Genomic DNA, 23,823 nt, shown 5'->3' on the forward strand with positions numbered 1-23,823 from the left:
CCGGCACCTCCCTCCACAAGCTGCAGGTCATTCAGAACTCTGCAGCTCGTGTACTGTCCCGCACCAGGCTTCGGGACCACATCACTCCCACCCTCGCTCGCCTCCACTGGCTCCCCATCCCCCAGAGGATCGAATTCAAGATCCTCATCCTCACCTACAAGGCCATTCTCGGCCTCGCTCCCTCCTACCTCTCCGACCTACTATCCCCCTACTTACCTGCCCGTACCCTCCATTCCTCTGGCTCCGGTCTGCTCCATCCCCCAGTGCCTTCGCCGCCTCCTCCCTTTCCTCCTTCAAGGCCGGTCTCAAGACCTTTCTCTTTGACCGTGCCTTCAGCTCCCCTCTCGACTCTCTACCCCCTCCTCGCTCCCTCCCTTCCCTCCCCTCACCCTGACCATTTCCCCCCTCCTCGCTCCCTCCCTTCCCTCCCCTCACCCTGACCATTTCCCCCCTGCTCGGGTCCTGACCCAACTGTACAGCACCTTGGGACGTCCTCCCGACGTGAAAGGCGCTCTATAAATGGAATCTTGTTGTTGTTGTTGACCACGCTATTTTTCTGCACCACCTTTCCTCTCAGCTCCACCTTCGTGGTTCTACCTTGTCTGGTTTCACTTTTACCTTTCCCACTGTTTCCATTTTGTATCCGGTTATGGCATCTCGTCCAGCCCTCGTATATGGTATTCCTCAGGATCCTCTCTTAAATCTTTACATCTGCAGGCATAGGATCAACTTCCACATATATGCAGATGACACCCAACTCTTATCTGTTTGCCTCCACCCTCGACTCCAGAATCACTGCTGTCCTGATGGATTGCTTGCCAGACGTTGTTCTGGATGAGAGCTAACTTTCTCCAATTGAATGTCGACAAGATGGAGGCCCTCCTGCTCACCTCAGGCACTGACAGCCTCACTATTCATTGAGCAACTCTACACCTCACCAAACCAGTGTAGAACCTTGGAGTCTTGTTCAACGCTAACAGTGCCCTTTAGACCTCAAATCTGTGGTAGGTGGTCGGAAGCACGGTCGAAGAGGAAGGTTTTCATGTGGGACTTGAAAAAGGGGAGAGGGGGGACAAGATGGATGGATTGAGGAAGAAATCCCTTCATAATCCTGAACACTGCAATCAAAGCAGAGATAAGGAGACGTCACCCATTTTAACCATTGTGAATTTTTTGCTCAGTTTTCTTGAATATTTGATTTAATTCAATTTGCCAGGATTTCTCTTTCTCCCCGCAAATGTTTTTTGTAATTTATTCCACAGATTGCTAGGGGAAGTGAAAATCTATTGAAGGAATCCAGCTGAAAGACTGTTGAGAAGAGGTGGTGCTCTTTAATAACCTGAAAAACAGATACTTGCATATGGTCTTTACCTGCAGCTGAAATGCAATTCTATAGCAAAGCATTTCTGTTCTTGTCCAGCAGGTGTCGTTATAGTCACATGCTAAACATTATCACCAATGAATTAATTATATCACACATTGGAACTTTTTCCCCATTATATTTTATTGTGGCCATATTTGAATTGCCTTTTGTACAATGTTGCTGAACAATGCTTACATGATGCTGATATTATTACATTCATAAGTAGCTTGCATGAATGAGGATGCCTTGCTTAATGAGTTCCTTGTACATTTGTAAACTGCTGGATCTAACATTGATCTTTAATAGGTACAGAAATTAGCATAATCAAAGCATCGAGATATGGCCGTGTTAGTCTTATCAAGTGGCCTTCCACCCAGGCCATGTCTTTATTATTTTGTAAAGAGTGTCTCCAGGACAAGCAGTTTTCAAAAACTGCCTGTGGCCCTTCAGGGTGTAGCGGGGGGTTAGATTTTTTCTGGAAACAGCGTAGGCTATCAGACTCTTGCTAGCATTCAGTGCAAGGTTGTTTGGGGAAGTATCTGCAACCAAACAGAGACAAGTTATTAGCAAACTGAATGATATACAGCCTTCCCCACTTAGATCAACATGTCGGGGACCGCTTGACATCTGTAGGACATCGACATAAATTGAAAAATAATGTAGACGCATGCATTGTGTCTACAAGAAGCTTTAGATGTAGTCATGTTGGCGTTGACCATAATTCAAACAAGGTCTTTAGGTTATCTTACAAGATCTCCAGTACAAGTTTGTCACTTTATGTGGCAACTTTTGTCTGGTGTGCAGTTAAAACATAAGGCGGGCTCCTCCAAATTGTAATCCCATGAAATTTCTGGAAGACAGATCTTCTACTTCTCAAAGTGAGACATGTCGGCAGACTTACCCTCACTGCAAGTTTTGTTACCTTTCTTAAAAATAGGAGCTAAGTGGTAATAATACAATGCATTTAGTACTGTTAGGGATTTGAAAAATTTGTCATCATAAGCGTGCTGAAATTTATGTTGATGTCGACAAACCTGGTAAGTTCAGTGTTTTCCTATGTAGGGAAAGGACCCGGACTTCAAATTTTTGTTGACATGAGCGGGATGTCGATATAAACGCGTTCAAGATAAATGGGTAGAACTATACTGACTTTTAATTTCATGAGAAGTTCAGATATTCAGGACATTCACTACAACAAACAAAAACAAAATGAGATTGTATAGCACCTTTCATGTCCCAAGGCACTGGATAATCAATGTTTCAGACCTGAGTTGGGGGTCGGGGAAGGTGGATGGCGGGGGGGGAAGGAGGGTGACCGAAGGCACGATCGAAGAGGAGGATCTTGAGATGGTTCTTGAAGGAGGCAAGGGAGGGGGCGAGGGGCAGGGACTGGATTTCCAGAGGGTGGGAGCAGAGTTGCAGAAAGCCTGCCTGCCACTACTGTACTTCCAGTACATGTTTTTATACATGTATTCTTGAAAGGATCCCGTTCTCAACCACCCATTCTAATAACCTGTTCGAATGGTTGATTACCCTCTGTGTAAAGAAATATTTCCTGGAGTCTGCCCTAAAATTACGATTCACAACTCAGAATGTGGCCTGCTGCCGTGGCTTAAATTAATTGAAAATGCAACAGCAAAACAACACCTCTCAGATAGGGAAGTGTCTCAAATGGTTTCCTAGGGACAGAAGTGGAACCCCTGGTACGACAATAGAGAAGTGTTCGAAACCTCAGTCTAAGAGATAGTTTATTTAGAATGGTATTGAAAGGAGAGAGGAAGGGTATAAACAGAAAGATTTAGAGAGAGAGTTCCAGGGAGCGGGGATAAAGAAGCAGAAATCTTGGTCATCAGTGGTAGAGTGCAGTAGATGGGGAATGTGGTACAGAATATTGTTAACAGAGCGGAGGTGAGGTAGTCAAACCACACAAAATCACAAAGATGGTAGTGAGCAGAGGCATTTGAAGGTCAGAAAGAGGATCTTAAAGTCAATTGGAAAAAGGAACTAGTGGATCATATAATATAATCCTTGGTTCTGCTGTAGCACATTATTACCTACATTTGATATAATTCCTTGTCCTTGTATTTGATATTAGCACCTCAACGCATTATTGAGACGTTTCAAAGCGCTTCACAGAATATATTGTAAGGTGTAGTAACTGAATTTTGTGGACAAGATACTATCTTGATGAAAACAATAGCAAGGATGGGATGATGGGCTCATGGAGCTCAGTACAGCAAATGTTGAAATCTTCACAGTGTTCAGTGATTCCCTCAAAATGACCATCATTGCTTCACAATCTCCAACCACTTCTATACACAAGGATAAAGTTTAGCCATCCTCTCTAGAGCCTAGATTTCTGCCTTGCTAATCTCAAAGTCCCAGCCCTTACATTATGGTACAAACTGTATGATAATATGCAAAGAGAATTTACTCACTCATAAAGTTCCCCATGAACGCTATTCCATAGCTAATATGGTTGTAGTGAAAAGTGTGGGCTCCCATTTTGTCCCATCCACGACCTTCGTAAATGTTCCCATCTTCACCAATAAGGAAACTGAATAAAAGAGAAAGAGGAGGACAATAATGAGTTCAATGCTGACTATCTTCACTATCTTTGCACCTTTACAAAATAGGGAAAGAGAAATGGGAAAGGTCATTCCACCCATTGAACCCACTGCTTTCACAGACCATCAAACTATTATTGCCTTCATTCCATCTACTTTATCCCCTGAGGGAAACATCTGCACAGATCCTCATTAATCAACAACAACAACAAAATTACATTTGTAAAGCGCCTTTCACATCGGGAGGACGTCCCAAGGTGCTAGACAGACAGAGTTATGGACCCGAGCTGGGGGTCAGGGTTGGGGAGGGTGGAGGGCAGGGGGGGAAAACGGGGAGATCAAAAGTACAGTTGAACAGTAGGGTCTTGAGAGAGATCTTGAAGGTGGCGAGGGAGGGGGCGAGGCGGAGGGACTGCAGGATGGAGTTCCGGAAGTGGGGGCAGAGTGGCAGAAGGCCCACCCGCCAATAGTGGGTCGAGTGAGGTGGGGACGCAAAGCAGGCTGGAGTTCGCTGAGCGGAGGGAACAAACGGGAAGATAGGGGTTAGGAGGTCGCAGAGGGAGGGAGGAGCAAGACTGTGGAGGGCTTTGAAGGTGAGAACCAGGATCTTGAACTGTATCCTCTGTGTGATGGGAAGCCAGTGGATTTGGGCAAGGATGGGGGTGATGGGGTCACGGAGCCTGGTGCGGGAGAGGACACGGGCTGCAGAGTTCTGGATGATCTGCAGCCTATGGAGGGAGGAGTTGAGGAGGCCAACAAGCAATGAGTTTGCATAGTCCAGTCTCGATGTAATGAAAGCATACAAAATAAATATTTGTGTGATCATAGGAACGAGTTTCCATTCAGGTTTCTTACGAAATCTGATTAAGAAGTGCGCATGGAGAGTAATTTTGTTTGTTTGTTCATTCTTTCCTTCGTTTGTTTGTTTATTCGTTCAAAGTGATCATCTTCCTTGGGCTGGAGTAACAGACCCCCTTGCGTGAAAGTGACATGCTTGGCAATGGAATGTCAGAATTGAGACAACCCTCTGTAGCCGTTGCAGTAATCTGGTCCTGAGCCAGTCAGGATTGCAGTTCTGCAGCCCTGCTGATGACAGACCAGTCAATGTGGCTCAGAGGTATCAGTAAGACCTGGGCAGACAGACTTAAGGCATGGAATTTCTTAAGAAAATGCTGGGCCAGGGATTCTTCCCACTCAGCTCAGTTAACCCTACAAGTCAAAGTCCTCATAGGTAGGATGGACCTAACTGGACAAGCAGCAGGAAAGCTTGCTAGTCAGTGATATCATGGCAACCAATGCTATTTTAGTTGGTTAGGCTCCAGCAGTACTACAACACACATTCTGACATCCCCAAGGTCTTGCCAACAAGGCCTAATACTCTCCAAAATTAGGTAAGCCATTGAATGAGAGAGTATTTATTCCAGTTCAGACACGGGAATTTCCATATGTAGATGGTATGCTGGAACTCTCACTCTGGCTTGGATATTCTTAAGCATTGTGATTGCTTTCATTAATTTCAGCGCAACAGAAAATTAGTACATTAAAATTTTCATAAGTCTGATCTGTATAAATCGTATAATCTCCCAGGCAGTACATCTTCCCAAGCCCTGTTCAAGAATTGTATTCTATGCAAGTTTGACATAACACACACTTTGCATAAGCCATATTAAATGTACGGTCCCAACCGATACAGCATATACCATGAAGAAAAACATTTAAACATTTTACAATGTTCATCCATAGTTGAAACAGAATTGCTTTCCCCGAGACTTACCTATAGCCAATGTCACACCATTGGCGAAACTTCATGTGATAATTCTGGATATTGCGGAGCTGCCGCTTGCAGTCCTCTGTTTTAAAGCAACGGTTGCCAGCAGTGTGGTGAATCACTATGTATGATAAAGGTGGATCTAGAGTATCAGTGCAATTAGAAGGAACATTGGTCCATTCGGAATGCTTGATTATCAGCGGGTCGCCTATGAAGAGCACAAATCAAGGCAATGAACAAATCTCGTTTAAAAATAACACTTCTTACATTTATGAAAGTCTCCTAGCCTAAAATGAATCAAAATGACCGGAGAAGAGGCTTGTGTTATATAACTTAAAATAAAGTCAATACCCATTCATTTTTAGTTCGATCTAAAAATGTAAAGATGATGTAATATTATTAGATTAAAATCAATTTTGTATAAATTTAACATTTGGCAGCATGTCAAATCAAAATGTAGTTCATCTTTTCTTTCTTTCTCAGGTGTCTGCACTTTTCCTGAAGGCTCTGCTCTATGCTGAGGTAATAATAAGAATCCTTGTATTTGATATAGCGCCTTATCATGTCTTTGAGATGTCTCAAAACGCTTCACAGAATATACTGCAAAGTGAATTGACTGTATATTTTGTGGGCAAAACACGGCAGCCAATTGTACACAGCAGTGTCCCACAAACAGTTGTTGACCAAATTAGTATTTTTAAAAAAAATATGTTGAAGGAGTTATTACCCCAGAAAAATGATCCGTCAAACGACTAACAACTGGGTTCCTACTTACTACTGGGTAAACAGAGGCGTGTGAATTAAGAAAACTTGCCCAACATTTCACCCTGCCCAGGAATCGAGCCCAGGTTCTCTCGCTTGCGAGACGAATGCTCTAACCACTGAGCTACAGCACTCCAATGTAATAATTCAGGTATTGCAATTGTCTCTAAGTCTATTGGTCTATAGAACATAGACCCATATTAGGGTTCAATTTCAATGACACCGATTTCCCTTTGATATCTTGACAAAAGTAGACATTGTTCATGTATCAGGCTAAAGAGTGAATGTAGGTCCTTGTGAAGTATCAGAATCTAACCTGTTCCTATGTCCTTGTTTGCTGGCCATGCATTCTCATTTTCAAGGTGGAACATATCAACGAGGGTCAGAACCAGGCTGATATTCCCCTCACAATCCCAAGGATTTAGAGAAAAGTGCATTATCTCATCTTAGAGCAGAGACCAAATCTGGGTTTTCAGAAAAAAGGGCAGAAAACTGGGGAAAAAAATGAACAATAAAAGTATATTTTGTTGGTCTTGCTGAATGCAAATTGGTTATGTATGACGTGTGCCGACAAATACAGACACTACACTTCACAGTAACATCTGGTGATGTGCTCTGCTGTGTCTCGAAGACATGATGAGGTGCTATATAATATGCAAGGATTATCATTAAGTTTCAGGGTCAGGAGAAGGAGTTTGAATGGAACGAGGGGTTGAACCTAGGCCCCGGGGTCGGTAAGTACCAGAACAAAAAGCTTGTGCCAATGTCCAGCCGCTGTGGGTTCAGTTCCTGTCAATTTTTTTGTTGCCTGCATGACGCAATAAGGTTTTCTTGAAACTGAACTTCTACTTTGCTGTTTTAAATTAATCATCACACACCTTCACACTTACACAATTAGATACAGGCTTTCACGTTTAGATGTGATGGGTTATGAAGGTCTGTACACCCCTGTTACAAAGTTAACAAAGTAAAATATTTTTCATAACTTGCACCCAGCTTCTCTAACGTTCAGTACAAAGTTGATGAGGATGTCTTATCCTTTACAATAATAGTATTGAAGTAATAATAATAATAATAATCTTACGTGGAGTCCTGTAGCTCAGTGGTTAGAGCACTCGCTTTGCAAGCGAGAGACCTGAGTTCAATTCCAGGCACAGGGCGAAACCTTGGGCAAGTTTCCTTACTCCATACGCCTAATAATAATCCCTCCAAAACCAAAAACAATAATAAATTGGTCATTTTCAATCTACGACTGTTTGTGGGACATTGCTGTGCGCAATTGGCTGCCGCGTTCGCCCACAAATATACAGTCAATTCACTTTACAGTTTGTTCTGTGAAGCGCTTTGGGACGTCCTCCCGACGTGAAAAGCGCTATATCAAATGCAAGGATTATTATTATTATTATTATTATTACATTTGGTCTAACACCTTTCATGTCTGGAGGACATCCCAAAGTATTTCACAGGATGTACTGTAAAGTGCAGTGATTGTGTTAATTAAAGTATGTTTGAAAAATGATCACCTTGTATTTATGATTGTGCTTACTTTTTGATATATCAATGGTTTCTTTCAATAATTGCCACAAATATAAGACTTGCAATATCACACTGCACCAGTAACCTGACTCTGGTGTACATACTGCATAGGAACATGGAACATAGCAATTGCTAGCCAAAGAGAGATCAAGTTCCATTTATTCCACCTTCTACATCCTGGTAGTCGCTATAATAATGGAGATGTTGATAGCAATTAATTCTGTATGGATTAGTCTACCATCACATTGGAAAGCTTTGGAAACCTTATATCCAAAGTTACCTAGTTCTTCCAAGGATACTCCACTCATCATGTCTCAAATTACTCATATACTGTATCCCAGAATATTATTTTATGCATATGAGCTGCCTACCTTGTACTGCAAAGAGGATTCCAGAGAACACAAGGAGCACCTTCATTTTCTAAAGTAAATAGAGAGACAATTCAATAGATAGCCCTAAAAACATAATTTTGTAAAAAGTCAATAGAATAAATTGAATATTGTACACATATTTACAATTATCACCTTTGTATGAAAGACCCAATAATCAACAAGAATGAATTTTGGGGTATTTCAAACTACTACAGAAATAACATGTTACATTATTTAATTTAATCCTTGCATTTAATGTTGTGCCTTATCGCGTTATCGAGACGTCTCTAAGTGTTTCACAGTGAACTGAACCTGAACTCAAACTTGTGCCAATATCCAGACACTGTGGGTTCAGTTCCTTTCTAGTCTGAATAATTCAGTTGCTCACTGGAAAAAACCTCACTGAACCATTAAGTGATGTTATTTGGAAAATCCATAACATCAGCCATGATACCTTGTAAATCAGATGTCCTTGTAGGACTGCATCCTATTATAATAATAATCCTTGCATTTGATATAGCGCTTTTCATGTCTTCTAGACGTCTCAAAGCGCTTCACGGAATATGCTGTAAAGTGAATTGACCGTATATTTGTGGGCGAAACGCAGCAGCCAATTGCTCACAGCAGTGTCCCACAAGCAGTCGTGGATTGAAAATGACCAATTTATTATTGTTTTGTTTTGGAGGGATTATTATTAGGCTCTGTGTGGAGTAAGGAAACTTGCCCAAGGTTTCGCCCTGCCTGGAATTGAACCCAGGTGTCTCGCTTGCAAAGCGAGTGCTCTAAACACTGAGCTACAGGACTCCATAATAAGAATAAGAATTTTAGAATAAGAATATTCTTATTCTCGAGAAGCCACAGGTTTCTCTTTACAAATATTATACCTAGAGGCATTCTATAATTCTTCGGATGAGACCTTAAGATGAGGTCCTGTCTGCCTGTTCAGGTGGACATTAAAGATCCCATGCCATTGTTCTGAAAGAAGTGTTTAAAATTAGATTTGGGAGATTTGGATGCAGGCAAATTTAAAAATAATAACACATCGCTTTAAAACAAGCATAACAAAAGTAAATATGAGTGCAATTATTTTTGTAGAAGGATGAAAGGCATGTGGTACAATTTGTTGCACATATTATTGAACAAGAAGATATAAAAAGTTTCAAAAAACAAGTTTCAGGAAATTAAAATCAGTCAGGTTTATCAGATACTGAGATTGATGGATTGAAGGAATCCTTGGGATATTAGATAGCAGGTGACTCAGATGGTCTATCCTGCCTGAGACTGTTACTGTATGTAGTACATGCATTCTTTCCTGCAGTATTATTAGCTAGCTCAGCATATGCCAGCAGAGGGCATCACTATATTTCAATACCTCCTGGGCACATCTCTGCAAATATAGTAAAGCGACTTTAGTAACAAGCTAGGAAATTTGCAAACTCAAATCCATGAGCAACCTACTTTAGAAGAGCATCTGAAGTTCCACCACATTTGCTATCCGGGGTAAACTGATAGCAGACACAGCAGATATTCTACTGAGGGGTTTATTTTCCATTTGTTAGGGAACTTGCCAAACTTGCGCTACAAATCGATCATTCTACAATACAACATTGGCATCCCTCACCTTTCACTTTTACCAACCCAGCCATTCCCTTCAGTTAGACAACCCTGACCTACTCCATAGCCCCCACTCTATTTGCCCCAACCATCAGCAGGAGGACTTTCTGTCACTTTCTGTCTCTGGAGCTCCATTCCCAGGTCCCTCTGACTTGCTCCCTTCCTCCTTCTCTCTTTCAAGGTACACCTCAAAACATACCTTGTTATCTGTGATTTCAGTCATCTTTCCCCTCCTCATCCCCTTCATCCGTGATTTCAGTCATCTTTCCCCTCTTCATCCCCTTCATTGTGGAGTCCTGTAGCTCAGTGGTTAGAGCACTCGCTTTGCAAGTGAGAGACCTGAGTTCAATTCCAGGCAGGGCGAAACCTTGGGCAAGTTTCCTTACTCCACACGCCTAATAATAATCCCTCCAAAACCAAAAACAATAATAAATTGGTCATTTTCAATCTACGACTGTTTGTGGGACATTGCTGTGCGCAATTGGCTGCCGTGTTCGCCCACAAATATACAGTCAATTCACTTTACAGTGTGTTCTGTGAAGCGCTTTGGGACGTCCTCCCGACGTGAAAAGCGCTATATCAAATGCAAGGAGTATTATTATTATTATTATTATCTCCCACCCTCAGCTCCTGTACCCAGTCAGAATTATCAAGATCTTTGGGACGTCCTCCATGCATGAAAGGCAATTTATACGTAAGTGTAAACTTCCCCATTCCCCCACCCACATAAATTATATTGTAACGTGACAACCAAAAACCTTTTCAATAACACCTTTTCAATAAAAATACATGTAACATAATGCAACATCAAATAGATTCTAATAACTTCACTTAATATAACAACTCCTTGACATCAGTGTATCAAAAAATAAAACGGGACAGAGCTTTAATCATTGGCTCTAACCCCTATAAAATGAATTCAGTTTGATGCAGTGCTGCACCAGATCTAAAGGTAAATTTCTGTTTTACATAGAGGGTTGTGATTATATCGCTGTCATTTTGTGCAATTAAAACAATAAGCTCTTACAAATACAAACAAAACACAAAATACTGCAGATGCTGGAATCCAGGTGTTGCCTGACCTGCTGAATTTCCTACCCCTCTCTGTTTTTCTTTAAGCTCTTACAAATATGTTGGTTCAGTGTCAGGTCATACGGTGAGGAAGCAAGGTCTTCGTATGAGCCATCAGCTCTGATGACTCACAGGGAGTATTACATCATTCACCATCAGTTTAATGTAATATAATCAGCACACCCATGAATGGAATTGAAACAAGACCAACAGGAATGATTCAACACATCTAGAAACATCAATGATACTAATCCTTGCATTTGGTATAGCGCCTTATCACGTCGTTGAGACGTCTCAATACAATCCCAGGATTTTGGGAGCAGATTAACATACCGAATGGTGGGATGGGGAGGGGAAAATATCACTAAAAGTCCAGTCAAAGAGTTAGGTCTTGATGTGGCTGGAAAGAGGGGAAGGAGGGAGTGAGTGGGAGGCATTCTGAGAATGGAGCTCCAGAGAGTGGGGGCAAAATGAGGCAAATGGGTTGGCGGGGATATGAAACAAATTGAAGTTTGCTGAGCAAAGGGAATGGCTGGGTCGGGAGGTCGCAGAGGTAGGATGGGGAGGGGGGAGTGAAGGACATAGAGGAGTTTCTCACTGGGGAAAAAGGGAGCTTAATGTGAGGCCAGGCTCAGCACTCTGTGTTTCTCCTCGGTTCCCCCTCAGCACCCGAGGGAGACTCCAATCATCCGTCCTGACAGTAAACCACAAAAAATTGCCCTCACTAACCCTCTCTCTCATGCTCTCTCTCTCTCTCTCTCTCTCACTCTCTCTCACTCTCTCTCAATCACTCTCTCTATCCCCTCTCTCTCCCTCTCTCGCACCCACTCCCTCACACTCTCTCGCTCTCTCGCACACTCTTTCTCTCAATTACTCTCTATCACTCCCCCCCTCACACCCTCTCTCCCACTCACTGTCACTCTCTCCCAGTCACACACTCTCTCGCACACATGTTCTCTCCCTCTCTCTCCTCTCTCTCACTCCTCACTCACATACACACACTCTCTCTTTCTCCCCCCTCACACACTCTCTCTGCTCTCTCACTGTCTCTCTGCTCTCTCCCGCTTTCTCTCTCTGCTCCCTCCCTCCCAGTCTCTTTCTCTTTCTATCAGACACTCTTTCTTTCTCATCTCTGTCTCCCCCTCACTCAGGGTTGCTCACTGTCTAGCAGCGGCAGAAGCCGTCAGTGAGGAGGACGGGGTGGGTGGGGAGACCCTCTTACCTTTCCCTCAGTTCGGGGAGAGACTTCTTGACAGACGGTAGGTAGCGCATTGAGACACTTTGCTGGGGTCTGTCAGGAAATCCCTCTGGAGCTGAGGAAAAGGCAAGCGTTTCTCCTCACTTGCCCCCTCCTACCTCTCTGACACCCTACCAACCTGTCCGCTCCCTCCATTCGTCGGGCTCCGGTCTGCTCCATGTCTCCCGCCCGACCCGCCCTACCATTGTGGCTGAGCTTTCAGCCTCTCTACTTCCACACTCTGGAACTCTATCCTACGGTCCCTTCGCCTCACTCCCTCCCTTGCGTCCTTCAAGGCCGATCTCAAGACCCTTCTCTTCGACCGTGCCTTTGGTCTCCCTCCCACCTCTCTGCCTTCCCTCACTCCTACCCCACCCCTTCCCCATGCTCAGGCCCCGACACCTGACTGTTCAGTGCTTTGGGATGTCCTCCCTACGTGAAAGGCGCTCTATAAATGCAATTTTGTTGTTGTTGTTTGAGGGTTCTCGACTTCAAGATCCTCACACTCGTGTTCAAATCCCTTCACTCTCTGGCACCTCCCTACCTCTCCAACCTCGTCACCCCCCAATCCACCACCTGTCGTCTCCCCTCGACTGGCACTGGCCTCCTGCTCGTCCCTCGCACCCTCCGCTCCACTATCGGAGGTTGTTTCAGCTACAACACCCCAAAACTCTGGAACACTTTCCCTCAATACCTCTGCCTTGCCCCCTCTCTCCCCTTTTTCAAGTCTCACCTGAAAACCTTCTTCTTCGACTGCGCTTAAGGCTCCTTCCTCCGCCCCTCCACCGGCTTGTTCTCAGGCTCCGCTACTATTAAGCAATTAGAAATGCTAGGCTGCGTGGAAGACACTATATAAGTACAACTTGTTGCAAGGAGAGAGACAGTAGGCGATTTGGAAATGGCTTTCGGGCCGATTGAAATCATCCACCAAGCGGGATGCTAGAGAACACATTTTGGACAGTGTGTTCCTCTCTTATTGGCAGTAGCAGCTTCGAGCAGCTTTTGTTCCTCCAGCATTTCTTCAAGTATTTTTGTTTTCTCATATCGACTTTGATTAATAATTTCAGGTCCTCAACCTGTTTGTATTTGGAGTAGATAACTCTGTAATCACCCTAGTTTCAAGCACAGCTCTGACCGTGGGCTTTCTTTGCAATGGAAATTTTCCTTATTCTCAACATTTCTGAATTTTTTTCTAATTCTCCCTCTTTGAAACCCTCAGATTTTAAACAATTGTCTCAAAAAGATTTAGGCTTGTCGTGTTATAAGTTTCTCAAATGATTTCCAACTAATCTTATTATATCTATTAGCCTTGTACACAATTCTCCCACAATATTGTGTTAACTCACCAATTTTCAAACTATTTACAAGTAATTTAGAATTATTTGGCTATGCTCTGCCTTTGCCAACTCTGTTCAGAACAAACACCTTTAAAATTTACTAACTTTACTTGCTAGTTTACTGAATATTTTTGATTTTACAGACTAGTACGTACACTCAACACAAAATATTTAACGTTATTTATCACTTTGTTTAAATATTTTCTGTGTTATTTCTCAGATATCAGCTGCTTCTTTTAGCAGCACAAGGATTTAACTGTATGTGGGTTTCAGAAGAACCTGCCTGGAGCAGTCAGCAAGCAAATCAGTCGTGGGACGAATTGTGATTAAACCTTAGTATTTTACTGTAATTTAAAACAATATTCTGTTAACCTCACCCTTCCCTTCTAATACAATTAATTGAAAAGTAAAATGATTTTTCATCCGAATACATAAACTATTTCAGTTGGAACTTTGCCCAATGTTCTCCAGTTCAGAAATGACGCCAAATGAAGTTAAACAAATGAATGAATATATGTGGATCTCAACATGTTTTAAAAGCATACTTCCTGCTGTGACCTGTGCATTCGTGACTAAAGCGATTAGGAATGCTGCCATTTTGCAAACAGTGTAAAGCAGCTTGTACATACAGCTCTGTGCTGACAGTCAGTGACCTGCTGCCTTTCAGACCTGTGATCTGAAGCTGCAGTACATCACAGTGCAGTACATTACCTGAGATCTTGTCCCCTGTTGTGTAGATCACAGTGAAGTGTGGACTTGCTTTGGATGCCTTGTGGGTTTCTAGTCCTGATACTTCCCTCTTTTATCCTTTGTCAAAATAACACAACTCACTTCCTCAAATGGCGTAACCCAAAATAAGCCGCCAGTAATGCAATAGGATGTGTAAATGTACAGTGTGCACAGAAATCCAGTAGTTGACAGACAGCCAGGTTCTTGTTGCTAGGGGAAGAGGTGACTAACAGAAAAGTTCCTCTTTTTGCTTATTCTGCAATTTCTGCATTTCAGCTTTGTACTGCACCCTTAAAATAGCCTTTCCTGCCCAGTTGATTGAGTGCATCTAGTTGTTCTCATCTACTTGTTGTGGACACTGCTGTGCGCAATTGGTTGCTGTGTTTCGCCCACAAAATATAGTCAATTCACTTTACAGTATAATCTGTGAAGTGCTTTGAGACATCTCGAAGATGTGATAAGGCGCAATATAGAGTGAAAGCACCGCAATCCTGTCAGGAAAACCTGGAAGAGATATGTCAAGCCTGTCCTCATTGATGTGATCCAACATGTCACTGATGAATACATTGAATAAGGTGAGAATGAGTCTACCATCACCCTTACATGGATCTTAGAGCTTGAAATCCATTCCATTGTTAAGTATTCCTGATAAAATCCAAGATTTACCCATGTATTCCCATGGCTTCCAGTTTCATCATGAGTTTCATCATGAGGCCTTGCGGAAATCGATAAAGGTCTTATGACGTTCCCTGATCTCATACAAAGTCTCATACAACCTGTTCCACACATTCCTAACAAGAACAGAATCCAGCCTGTTTCTTCCTAATCAAATCATTAGCCTCCAATGTGTGCGATATATGAGCAGTGACGATTCAAAGCACCACCTTGAGAGCCATTGAAATCAGCGAGATCCCTCTGGAGTTCTATCTGGAAACACTGACAGAGTGCATACCTCAAAGAGTCCTGTTGACTAGCATTAGGAGGGCAGCTACCAGGCAAGTTGGCTGTTTCTGGGTTCAAAGGTCTAGAAGATCCTTTCTGTTCACTAATCCCACCCTCAGAACAGAGTTTTAGGAACTTAGCATTAATGCCAGCTGAACCCGTTGTCTTATTAATGATAAGGCATTGAGTCTATCTCCTCCCAACGGACTGGGTAATTAGAGCTTTTGAATTGCCTCACATTTCTCACCAGCTCTTCCACCCTCCATGAATCTCTGCAATCGCCAGATCATTTCAATATATCCCAGCAATTATCAGAATATACGAACATAGAGTAGCGGATGTATATTTAATACAACCAACTTGGCATATGGTGGTTGTATTAAATATACATTCGTTAAAAGATGATGCTAAAATATGATGAATTCCCAGAATATTGTTAAATGTAAATAATAACAGCTACAAATTACATTTGTACAGTGCCTTTCACATTTGGAGGTCATCCCAAGGCGCTGGACAGTCAGGGATTTGGACCCAAGTAGGAGGTTGGGATGAGGAAGAGTAGAGGGCAGGGAGGTTAGGGGTAGGAGAGTGACTGAAGGCGCGGTCGAAGAGAAGGGTCTTGAAACGGGCCATTAAGGAGGCAAGGGAGGGATTAAGATGAAGGGACTGTGGAATGGAGTTCCAAAGGGTGGGGGCCGAGAGGCTGAAGCAAAAAATATAATTGGTTTAGGAAGATCCTTCAAATATCTCAGAGTTGATATCAATTTGATACCAATTTAATACCAAAACTGGTTATAAGCCACTGTACGCCATGTCTCCGATTCAGATTAAAAATTATTAATCATTTAGATAATGTGTACAAGCAAATTATTTCTGTGGAGAGACTGTCACCAATTGGTTGAAATTATTTTACCCTGAAAGCGTTTAGCAGTTAAAACAATAAGATTCCACGAGTGGATGATAACTCTGGATCAACAATAAATTGCATTTATATAGCATGTTTCACATCCGGAGGATAACTCAATGCAGGTTATTGTTGTGGTTGTTATTGTTGATAATGTTGATATCGAATGAGACTTAAGGCTGTTAATTGACTTAACCTCCGTGGGGTAGCAAATGGTGTCTCCTTGGAGCTGAACTGGCTCCAAGGTGACATGCCTGGCAATGGAATGTTGGAATTGAGCCAACCCTCTGTGGTGGTCTCAGTAGTCCAGTCCTGAGCCAGGCGGGTCCCCAGTATTCGCATTTCGCCCACAAATGCACAGTCAATTCACTTTACAGTCCATTCTGTGAAGCGCTTTGAGACGTCTAGAAGACGTGAAAAGCGCTATATCAAATGCAAGGATGATGATTCCAGGGCACTACTGATGACAGGACAGCAGGTCTGGCTCATCATCACGACTTGGAAAGGCAGACGAGTCACTGGGGACAGGGAATGTTAACTCAGCAAACCAAAACCCTAACGGGTAGGGTGGTCCTAGCTGGACAAGCAGCAGGAGAGCTTGCCAGACAGCGATATCAATGGAAAGCTATGAGGTTTTAACTGGTTAGATTCCAGCAGTACCCTAATGCACACTCTGAGAGCCCCAAGCCTTGGCTCTTGCCAACCTGTGCCTAATACTTCCCAAAATTAGGTAAGCAGGATGCTTCCCTCCAAGGAGAGAGTGTGCATTCCATTCCAACAATCTATCGCTGGAGTTTTCATGTGTAGATGGGATGTATGGAAATCTCAGCTTGGTTTGGTTTCTGTATGTGTCAGACATCCGGTTGAAAAAAAAACCTTAATTGACTCATCACTCACTATGTCAAAACAGCATGAGGCAACCAAAAACAAAGCAATCAGGAAGCCAAATCAGTTTGGCAATACATTAAGGGATATGTGAAGAAAGCGGGAAATTAGAATTGAAAGGATTGGTTGAGGTACAGATCAGCCATGATCTAATTAAATAGCCGAACCGGCTCGAAGGGCTGAACGGCTTCCTCTTGTTCCTATGTTCCCCTCCCTTATCCACTTCCTTACTCTTCCCAACTCCCCCCCACCACCCTCCATGGTCAATTCTCCCCCAGAGCCTAAACCTCTCCCTCTGTCTCCGAAGCCGAAACGCCACCCGCTCACTCACTCGCATTTCTCTCCAAAATATCTGCTCTCTCTTAAATAAATAAAGCCCTCATGATCCATAACCTCATCCTGGATGAGCACATTGACATACTTGGGCTCACAAAAACTTGGCTGTCCCCCTGTGCCCCTGATCGAAGCCTCCCCCCCCATTCCCCGGCTACACTTTTCACCACACCTATTGCCCAAGCCGATATGGCGGCGGGGTGGCCCTTATCTCCCAAAGCTCCCAAACTTCCCTCGCTCTATTCCCCTATTCCTCCGGCTCCTTCCCTTCTTTTGAACACTTGACCCTGTACCATTCTCCCTTTCCTTCAAAACCCTCCTCATTTATCGTCCTCCCAAACCACCTAGTTCCTTCATCCCTGGCACCTCCCTACCTCAGAGATCTGCTTACCCCACCATCTACTAGATGAAGCCCACCACCTGCTGCCTTGACCCCGTCCCCACCCAGCTGCTGGTCTCCCAACTCCTCCTCCTCTCCCGGCAGCTGGCCGACAGTCAACTAGTCTCTCTCCTCAGGCTTTGTTCCTCCCCCCCTTAAAACCGCTGTCATCATTCTCCTCCTTAAAAGCCCACCATTGACACCCTCCAAACTCACAAATTACCAATCCATTTCCAACCTGCCTTTCCTTGCCAAAGGTCTGGAATGAGTTGTCGCTAACCAATTTGCTCCATTCCCTCCTCGAGCCTTTGCAATCTGGTCTTCTCCCTGGTCACAGCACAGAGACAGCACTTATCAATGTCAGAAATGACATCCTCTCTCTTTGTGACCAGGGCTCCCTCTGTCTCCTCGTCCTCCTGGACCTCTCCGCCACGTTCGACACAGTTGATCACACCATCCTCATCCACCGCCTCTCCTACTTCATCCACCTCAGTGAAACTGCACTAGCTTAGCTCGAGTCCTACCAAACAAAACCACCTCCACATTATCTCCTCAAACAGTTTCTCCTCCCGCCACCCCCCACCGGTCACCGATGGTGAACTCCAGGGTTCCATCCTTTGCCCTCTCCTCTTCCTTATCTACATGCTCCCTCTTGGAAATATCATCTGTAGACATGGGGTAAACTTCCACATGTATGTGGATGACACACAAATCTAATTCTCCTGCTCCAGCTGCAACTCCAGATCCGCTGATGTTGTGGACATCAGGGCCTGGATGGGTGAAAACTTCCTACAACTAAATGTTGACAAGATGGAATCCATACACATTGGCTCCCATCAACGTCTTCCAACCTGTCATTCTGATCTCCTCAACCTTTCCGGCCTATCCCTCAGACTTACCGAACCAGTGTGCAAACTAGGTGTCAGGTTCAACCCACATCTATCCTTCCTTCCCCACATTCGTTTTCTGTGTAGAGAACCGCCTTCCTCTACTTCAGCTACATTACCCATCTCCGACCGTACCTTACCCCAGATGCAGCCGAAACAAATTGATGCATTCGTCTCCTCCCGACTCGACTTCTCAAATGCCCGCTTTGCCGGTTTCCCCAGCTCCACCATGCACAAGATCCAGCTTATCCAAAACTCCACTGCCCGCAAACTCACCTGTACTAAACTCCGTAACCCCATCACACCAGTTCTAGCTAGGCTCCACAGGCTCCCTATCACTGAATGAATCAATTTTAATATCCTCACATTTGTTTTCAAATCCCTTCATTCCCTGCTTCCAACCTGCTTACCCTCCAACCGACAACCTGCTGCCTCTGCTCAACTGGCTCCGGCCTTCTGCATGTCCCTCGTGACCTTCGTTCCACCACTGGTGGTTGCGCTTTCATCCACTATGCCCCGAAACTCTGAAACACTCTTCCTCTTTCCCTCCGCCTTGCCCCTTCCTTCCCCATCTTCAGGTCGTGCCTGAAGACTTTCCTCTTCAACCGTGAATACTATTGCCTGCCCCTCACCCCAGTTCGCCACTGTGCTCTGCCACTGTCAAGTGCTCTGGGACTCTACCCTGTGTGAGGGGTGCTATATAAATGCAATCGGGCTGTAACCATCCTCTATGATAACTTCCTTCAGTTTGCCCTAAAATTGCCGTTCACAAGTTGTCGTTGTTGTTGTTGTTGCTGATGCCCTTCTAGTCACAAGCTAAACATTGCCAACAGAACATTCTGACATCACACTGTATTTGGAATTTAATTTTAATGCATTTTATTGTGACTACTTTTGAATGACATTAAATTGTCTTTGGTACAGTATCTTAAGCATGCAATGTTGACATTTATATGGTGCTGATTCAATTACATATACAAATAGCTTGCATAAATTTCTGATATTAATAGGCCTACCATTTAGGCCATTCCTTTATTGTTTTGTAGAGAGAGTTTCCAGGACAAGTTGTTTCCCCCAAATCCCTATGGCCTTTCAGTGTGTAGTGGGATACCAGGTAATTTTTGGAAATGGCACACTTTATCAATTTTGTGGCAGCAATCACCGCAAGGTTGTTAGGAGAATCTTCTGCAACCAAACAAAGACACTTTCTTATGAAACTGAATGATTCACTAAAAGGAGAAACAATACATTCACAAAATATTGCAAGAGATCCAAATGAAGAGGCTTTTCCTTTCAGAATATCAACCCTTCTGTTGTCCCATTACAGCATCACAGGGTTTCTTGAATGAATGCAGTAACCGGGCTGTAAACATCCTTTGTGGTAACTTATTCCAGTGGCTACATACCTTTAGTGTGCCCTAAAATTGCCATTCACAAATATGAGCTTATGTGTGTTTGTGATTTTAAAGTCAATAGTAATTGTCCAATTACTGTAAACACAATTTTTGATGCATGGAGACATCCACAAACTGATGTTAATATAATATGACACTGAAGGGATCAGCAAGCATTTCACTTTTAAGTAACCAGTATTATTATATAAAACATCCTCACATTATGATGGTGCAAATTGTACGATAATATGTACAAAGATATTTACTCACTCATAAAGTTCCCCATGAACGCTATTCCAAAGCTGAGATGATTGAATTGAGGAGTGTGGGCTCCCGATTTGTTCCATCCACGACCTTCATAGATGTTCCCATCTTCTCCAATAAGGAAACTGAATAAAAGAGAGAGAGGAAGACAATAATGAGTTCAATGCTGACTACCTTCACTATCTTTGCACCTTTATGAAATAGGGAAAGAGAAATGAGAAAGATCATTCCAGCCATTGAGCCCACTGCTTTCACAGACCAGCCAAACTGTGCCATTGCCTTTATTCCATCTACTTTATTTTCTGAGGAAACTGCAATGTTTTATGAGGAGACAATGGTGGATCTCAGGATCCTGAAGTCATTTAAGTAAAGGTTTGATGCTGTAATGGCAGGATGGTACTGTGGGTATTCTGGAAGATGAGATCAAATGTGCTTAAGTTCCTACTCCATCTAAACCAATCTTATGTAATCAAAATCAAATATCTTGATTATGTTTATATAATCCATGCTGTAGGCCCTGCCCCAGCTCCCACCCTATTCTGTGACAGGGTAGGGTGGTAGGCTATGACATGGCCCTCCAATAGACCAAAGGCCTGTGCGACATCTGAGCATGTGTGCTCAACCTCTGCTGAGCACCTGCACTAGTCACAGTGCCCCCTGTGGCCACGGAATCTAAGCCTAACTGGTCATTCCGGATAACTATTTGCTGAGCTCTTTTTCCTTGGAGTGACAAGTTATCAAGTGTTTACTACACTTAAAGATTTGAATTAAAGCCCTCGCTCCTAACCTTCTTTTTCCCATGGAAACAAGTTCAACTCTATGAATCTCCACTCATAACTCCATTCAAACTCCAGGATTAATCCTTGTGAACAAACCAATAAATGAACAAATGCCCTGTTTAATGCAAATTGAATGTATTGCTGGATACAAAATGGCCACAATTTGTTCTAGAATGAGATGTTAAACCCAGCTCCTGTCTGCCTGTTCTTCAGAGGGGTATTAAAAGTTATCCTACTTGAGAGGGAAGGAAGTTTCCCTTCATGCGTTTCCCAACAATTCTACAAATTAATTGACCATTCATATCATGGCCAGTGGAGGCTGGCAAGAACTGGTGTGATGGGGGTGCAGAGTTTTGTGTGGGTGAGTATCTGAGTGGTAGAGTGTTGGATTATTTGAATTTTGTGGATGGTGGAGCTGGGGAGACCAGTGAGGAGAGCATTGGAATATTTGCGTAGTGATGAAGGCATGGACAAGGTTTTCAGCTATGTTGGTTGTGAGGTACGGATGGAGGTGGGCAATGTAATTGGGGTGGACAAATGTGGTCCTGGTCAGGGAATGGATGTGGGGTAGAAAGGAAAGATGGGGATCAAAACTGACGCCTAAATTGCGCATGGGTTCGGAGAATCTGAGGGAGAGCCCAGGGAGGTTGAGGAGTTCAAACCCGCAGGAAAGAAGACATTGACGGAAGCCAAAGAGTGTGACTTCTATCTTGCCGACATCCAGCTTCAAGAAATTCATGCTCATCCAGGCCTTCATGTCCGCCATACAAGCTGACAGAACATCAGCGGACTGGGAGTCGCAGCTCGACGAGAAGTAGTTTGGGTATCATCCGCCTACATGTGGAAGTTGTCTGCGGATGATATCGCCGAGAGGGAGCATGTATATAAGGAAAAGAAGGGGGCCTAGGCTGGAGCCTTAAGGTTTATATGTGGTGAAACCTGACTTGCAATGAGTCATGATTGATGATACCCAGACAATGGTTGAGGATGTGATTAGTTGACAAGACATTTCCATTCTCTGGCATCAAAATGTGTAACTAGGAAACAAGCCTGTAGACCAAGCAGTGAGTATGATTCAATGTAAACAATGATATTTAAGAAAATGCACACATTATTGTTCTTAAAGTGGAATCAAATTCAGTAAACTTGGCAAAGTTCACTAGGTTATTTGGGGGAAGAGCTGCAATGGATTCACATGATTGCATTTACAATGCACAGATTTATCTCAACCTGTATTCAGCTTTGAAAATCACAGCTTCAATCAACTATTGTCAGCAGTATTGGACTTGCAGAAGAAGAGACCAGCGGGTCATTCTCTGTGATGGAAAGTGTCAACTGAGATCACCAATTTTAAATGATGACCACCCCGACCACGCCACCTCCCCACCCCCGCCCCCCGCGCCCCACACACACATACTCTTCCAACAAAATAATGTAACTTTCAAATATTGAAACACCTTTTTTTGCTATCACAAATATAATTTAAGGTATGGCTCAATGTATTTTTTCTTTAGAGGGAAGCTGTAAAGAGGCAAATGCCTCCAAGATTTTATTTTCCCTTTAATTATGACATGGAAATCAAACAAGCTATAATTTATCAAGGGTGCAAACTAACTCCCTTTACAGTACATTGTGATATTGCCTTAAGCATTTTGAAACATTTTCCCAACATGAAAGCACAGATGTATTTAAATTGTATTGCATTGTAGCAAGCTTTCAGTAATAAATGAACTTGTCACCAGAAGCCTGATTCATATTTTCTGCTCTCATCACATTGGCTACGGGCAGTCAATAACTAACACACTATTTTGAAATTGGGTGTGAGTTGTTGCTACTGAGGAATCAATGCCATGACTGACTCTTTAACAAAATTAAGGAATCATCCAGAGAACAGCCAAGATTTGAAAAGGAGAACAAATCCAATGGCTACACAATGTTGCATTTACAGTGCACCAATTTATCCAACTTGGATTCAGCTTTGAATATCACAGTAATTGTCCCAAAGAATATGTACAATATGTGCACAGTACAAAATACTATTCTTCTCACTACACAGAAAATTGCTATGTTGTCTGTAGTTCTTTACTTTATTTTGCACATAAAACAGAATGGGCCTGACAGCCAAAGACAAATAAAATTACAAGGTTAATTAAAAGTTTACTCACTACAATTTTATCTTTACCCAATCCCATACTTTTTAAGCAACATAGCTTCATAATATTCTTGCATTTGATATAGCGCCTTATCATGTCTTCAAGACATCTCAAAGCTCTTCACAAGATATACTGTAAAGTGAATTGACTGTATATTTTGTGGGCGAAACGCAACAGCCAATTGTGCACAGCAGTGTCCTACAAACAGTCGTGGATTGAAGTGACCAACCTATTATTTGTTTTGAAGAAATTATTACAACCGGAAAAGCAATCCGCCAATCGACTAACAACTGGGTTCCTACTTACTACTAAGTAAATAGAGGCGTGTGAAGTAAGGAAACTTGCCCAACATTTCGCCCTGCCAGGAAACAAACCCAGGTCTCCTGCTTGCGAAATACAAGTGTATAGGGCTTCATATCAAAAGGGATAGAATATGTAATGTTCAATTTGTACAAAACCTTGGTTAGACACATTTGAACTATGTCCTGTATCCAGTTCTGTCTCCACACTATATGAAGGATAAAACAACAATAGAAAGAGTATAGTGT

General features: G+C 43.1%; 1 protein-coding gene across 1 annotated transcript in view; it reads right to left on the reverse strand.

Annotated features, from left to right (window-relative positions):
- Positions 1-1,483: 1,483 nt before the first annotated feature.
- Positions 1,484-23,823, reverse strand: part of LOC103178216 (peptidoglycan recognition protein 4) — a 30,320-nt gene continuing 7,980 nt past the window's right edge. The window contains exons 4-10 of the mRNA XM_042340599.1: positions 20,350-20,468; positions 19,700-19,870; positions 13,023-13,078; positions 8,368-8,416; positions 5,705-5,906; positions 3,802-3,920; positions 1,484-1,902 (exon numbers count right to left, since the gene is read on the reverse strand). Coding sequence (XP_042196533.1) covers positions 1,721-1,902; positions 3,802-3,920; positions 5,705-5,906; positions 8,368-8,416; positions 13,023-13,078; positions 19,700-19,870; positions 20,350-20,468 — 898 coding nt within the window. The 3' untranslated portion in view covers positions 1,484-1,720. The remainder of the gene's footprint in view (positions 1,903-3,801; positions 3,921-5,704; positions 5,907-8,367; positions 8,417-13,022; positions 13,079-19,699; positions 19,871-20,349; positions 20,469-23,823) is intronic.

Source organism: Callorhinchus milii, unplaced genomic scaffold, assembly GCF_018977255.1.
Source record: "Callorhinchus milii isolate IMCB2004 unplaced genomic scaffold, IMCB_Cmil_1.0 Scaffold1, whole genome shotgun sequence".
Lineage (NCBI taxonomy): Eukaryota > Metazoa > Chordata > Chondrichthyes > Chimaeriformes > Callorhinchidae > Callorhinchus > Callorhinchus milii.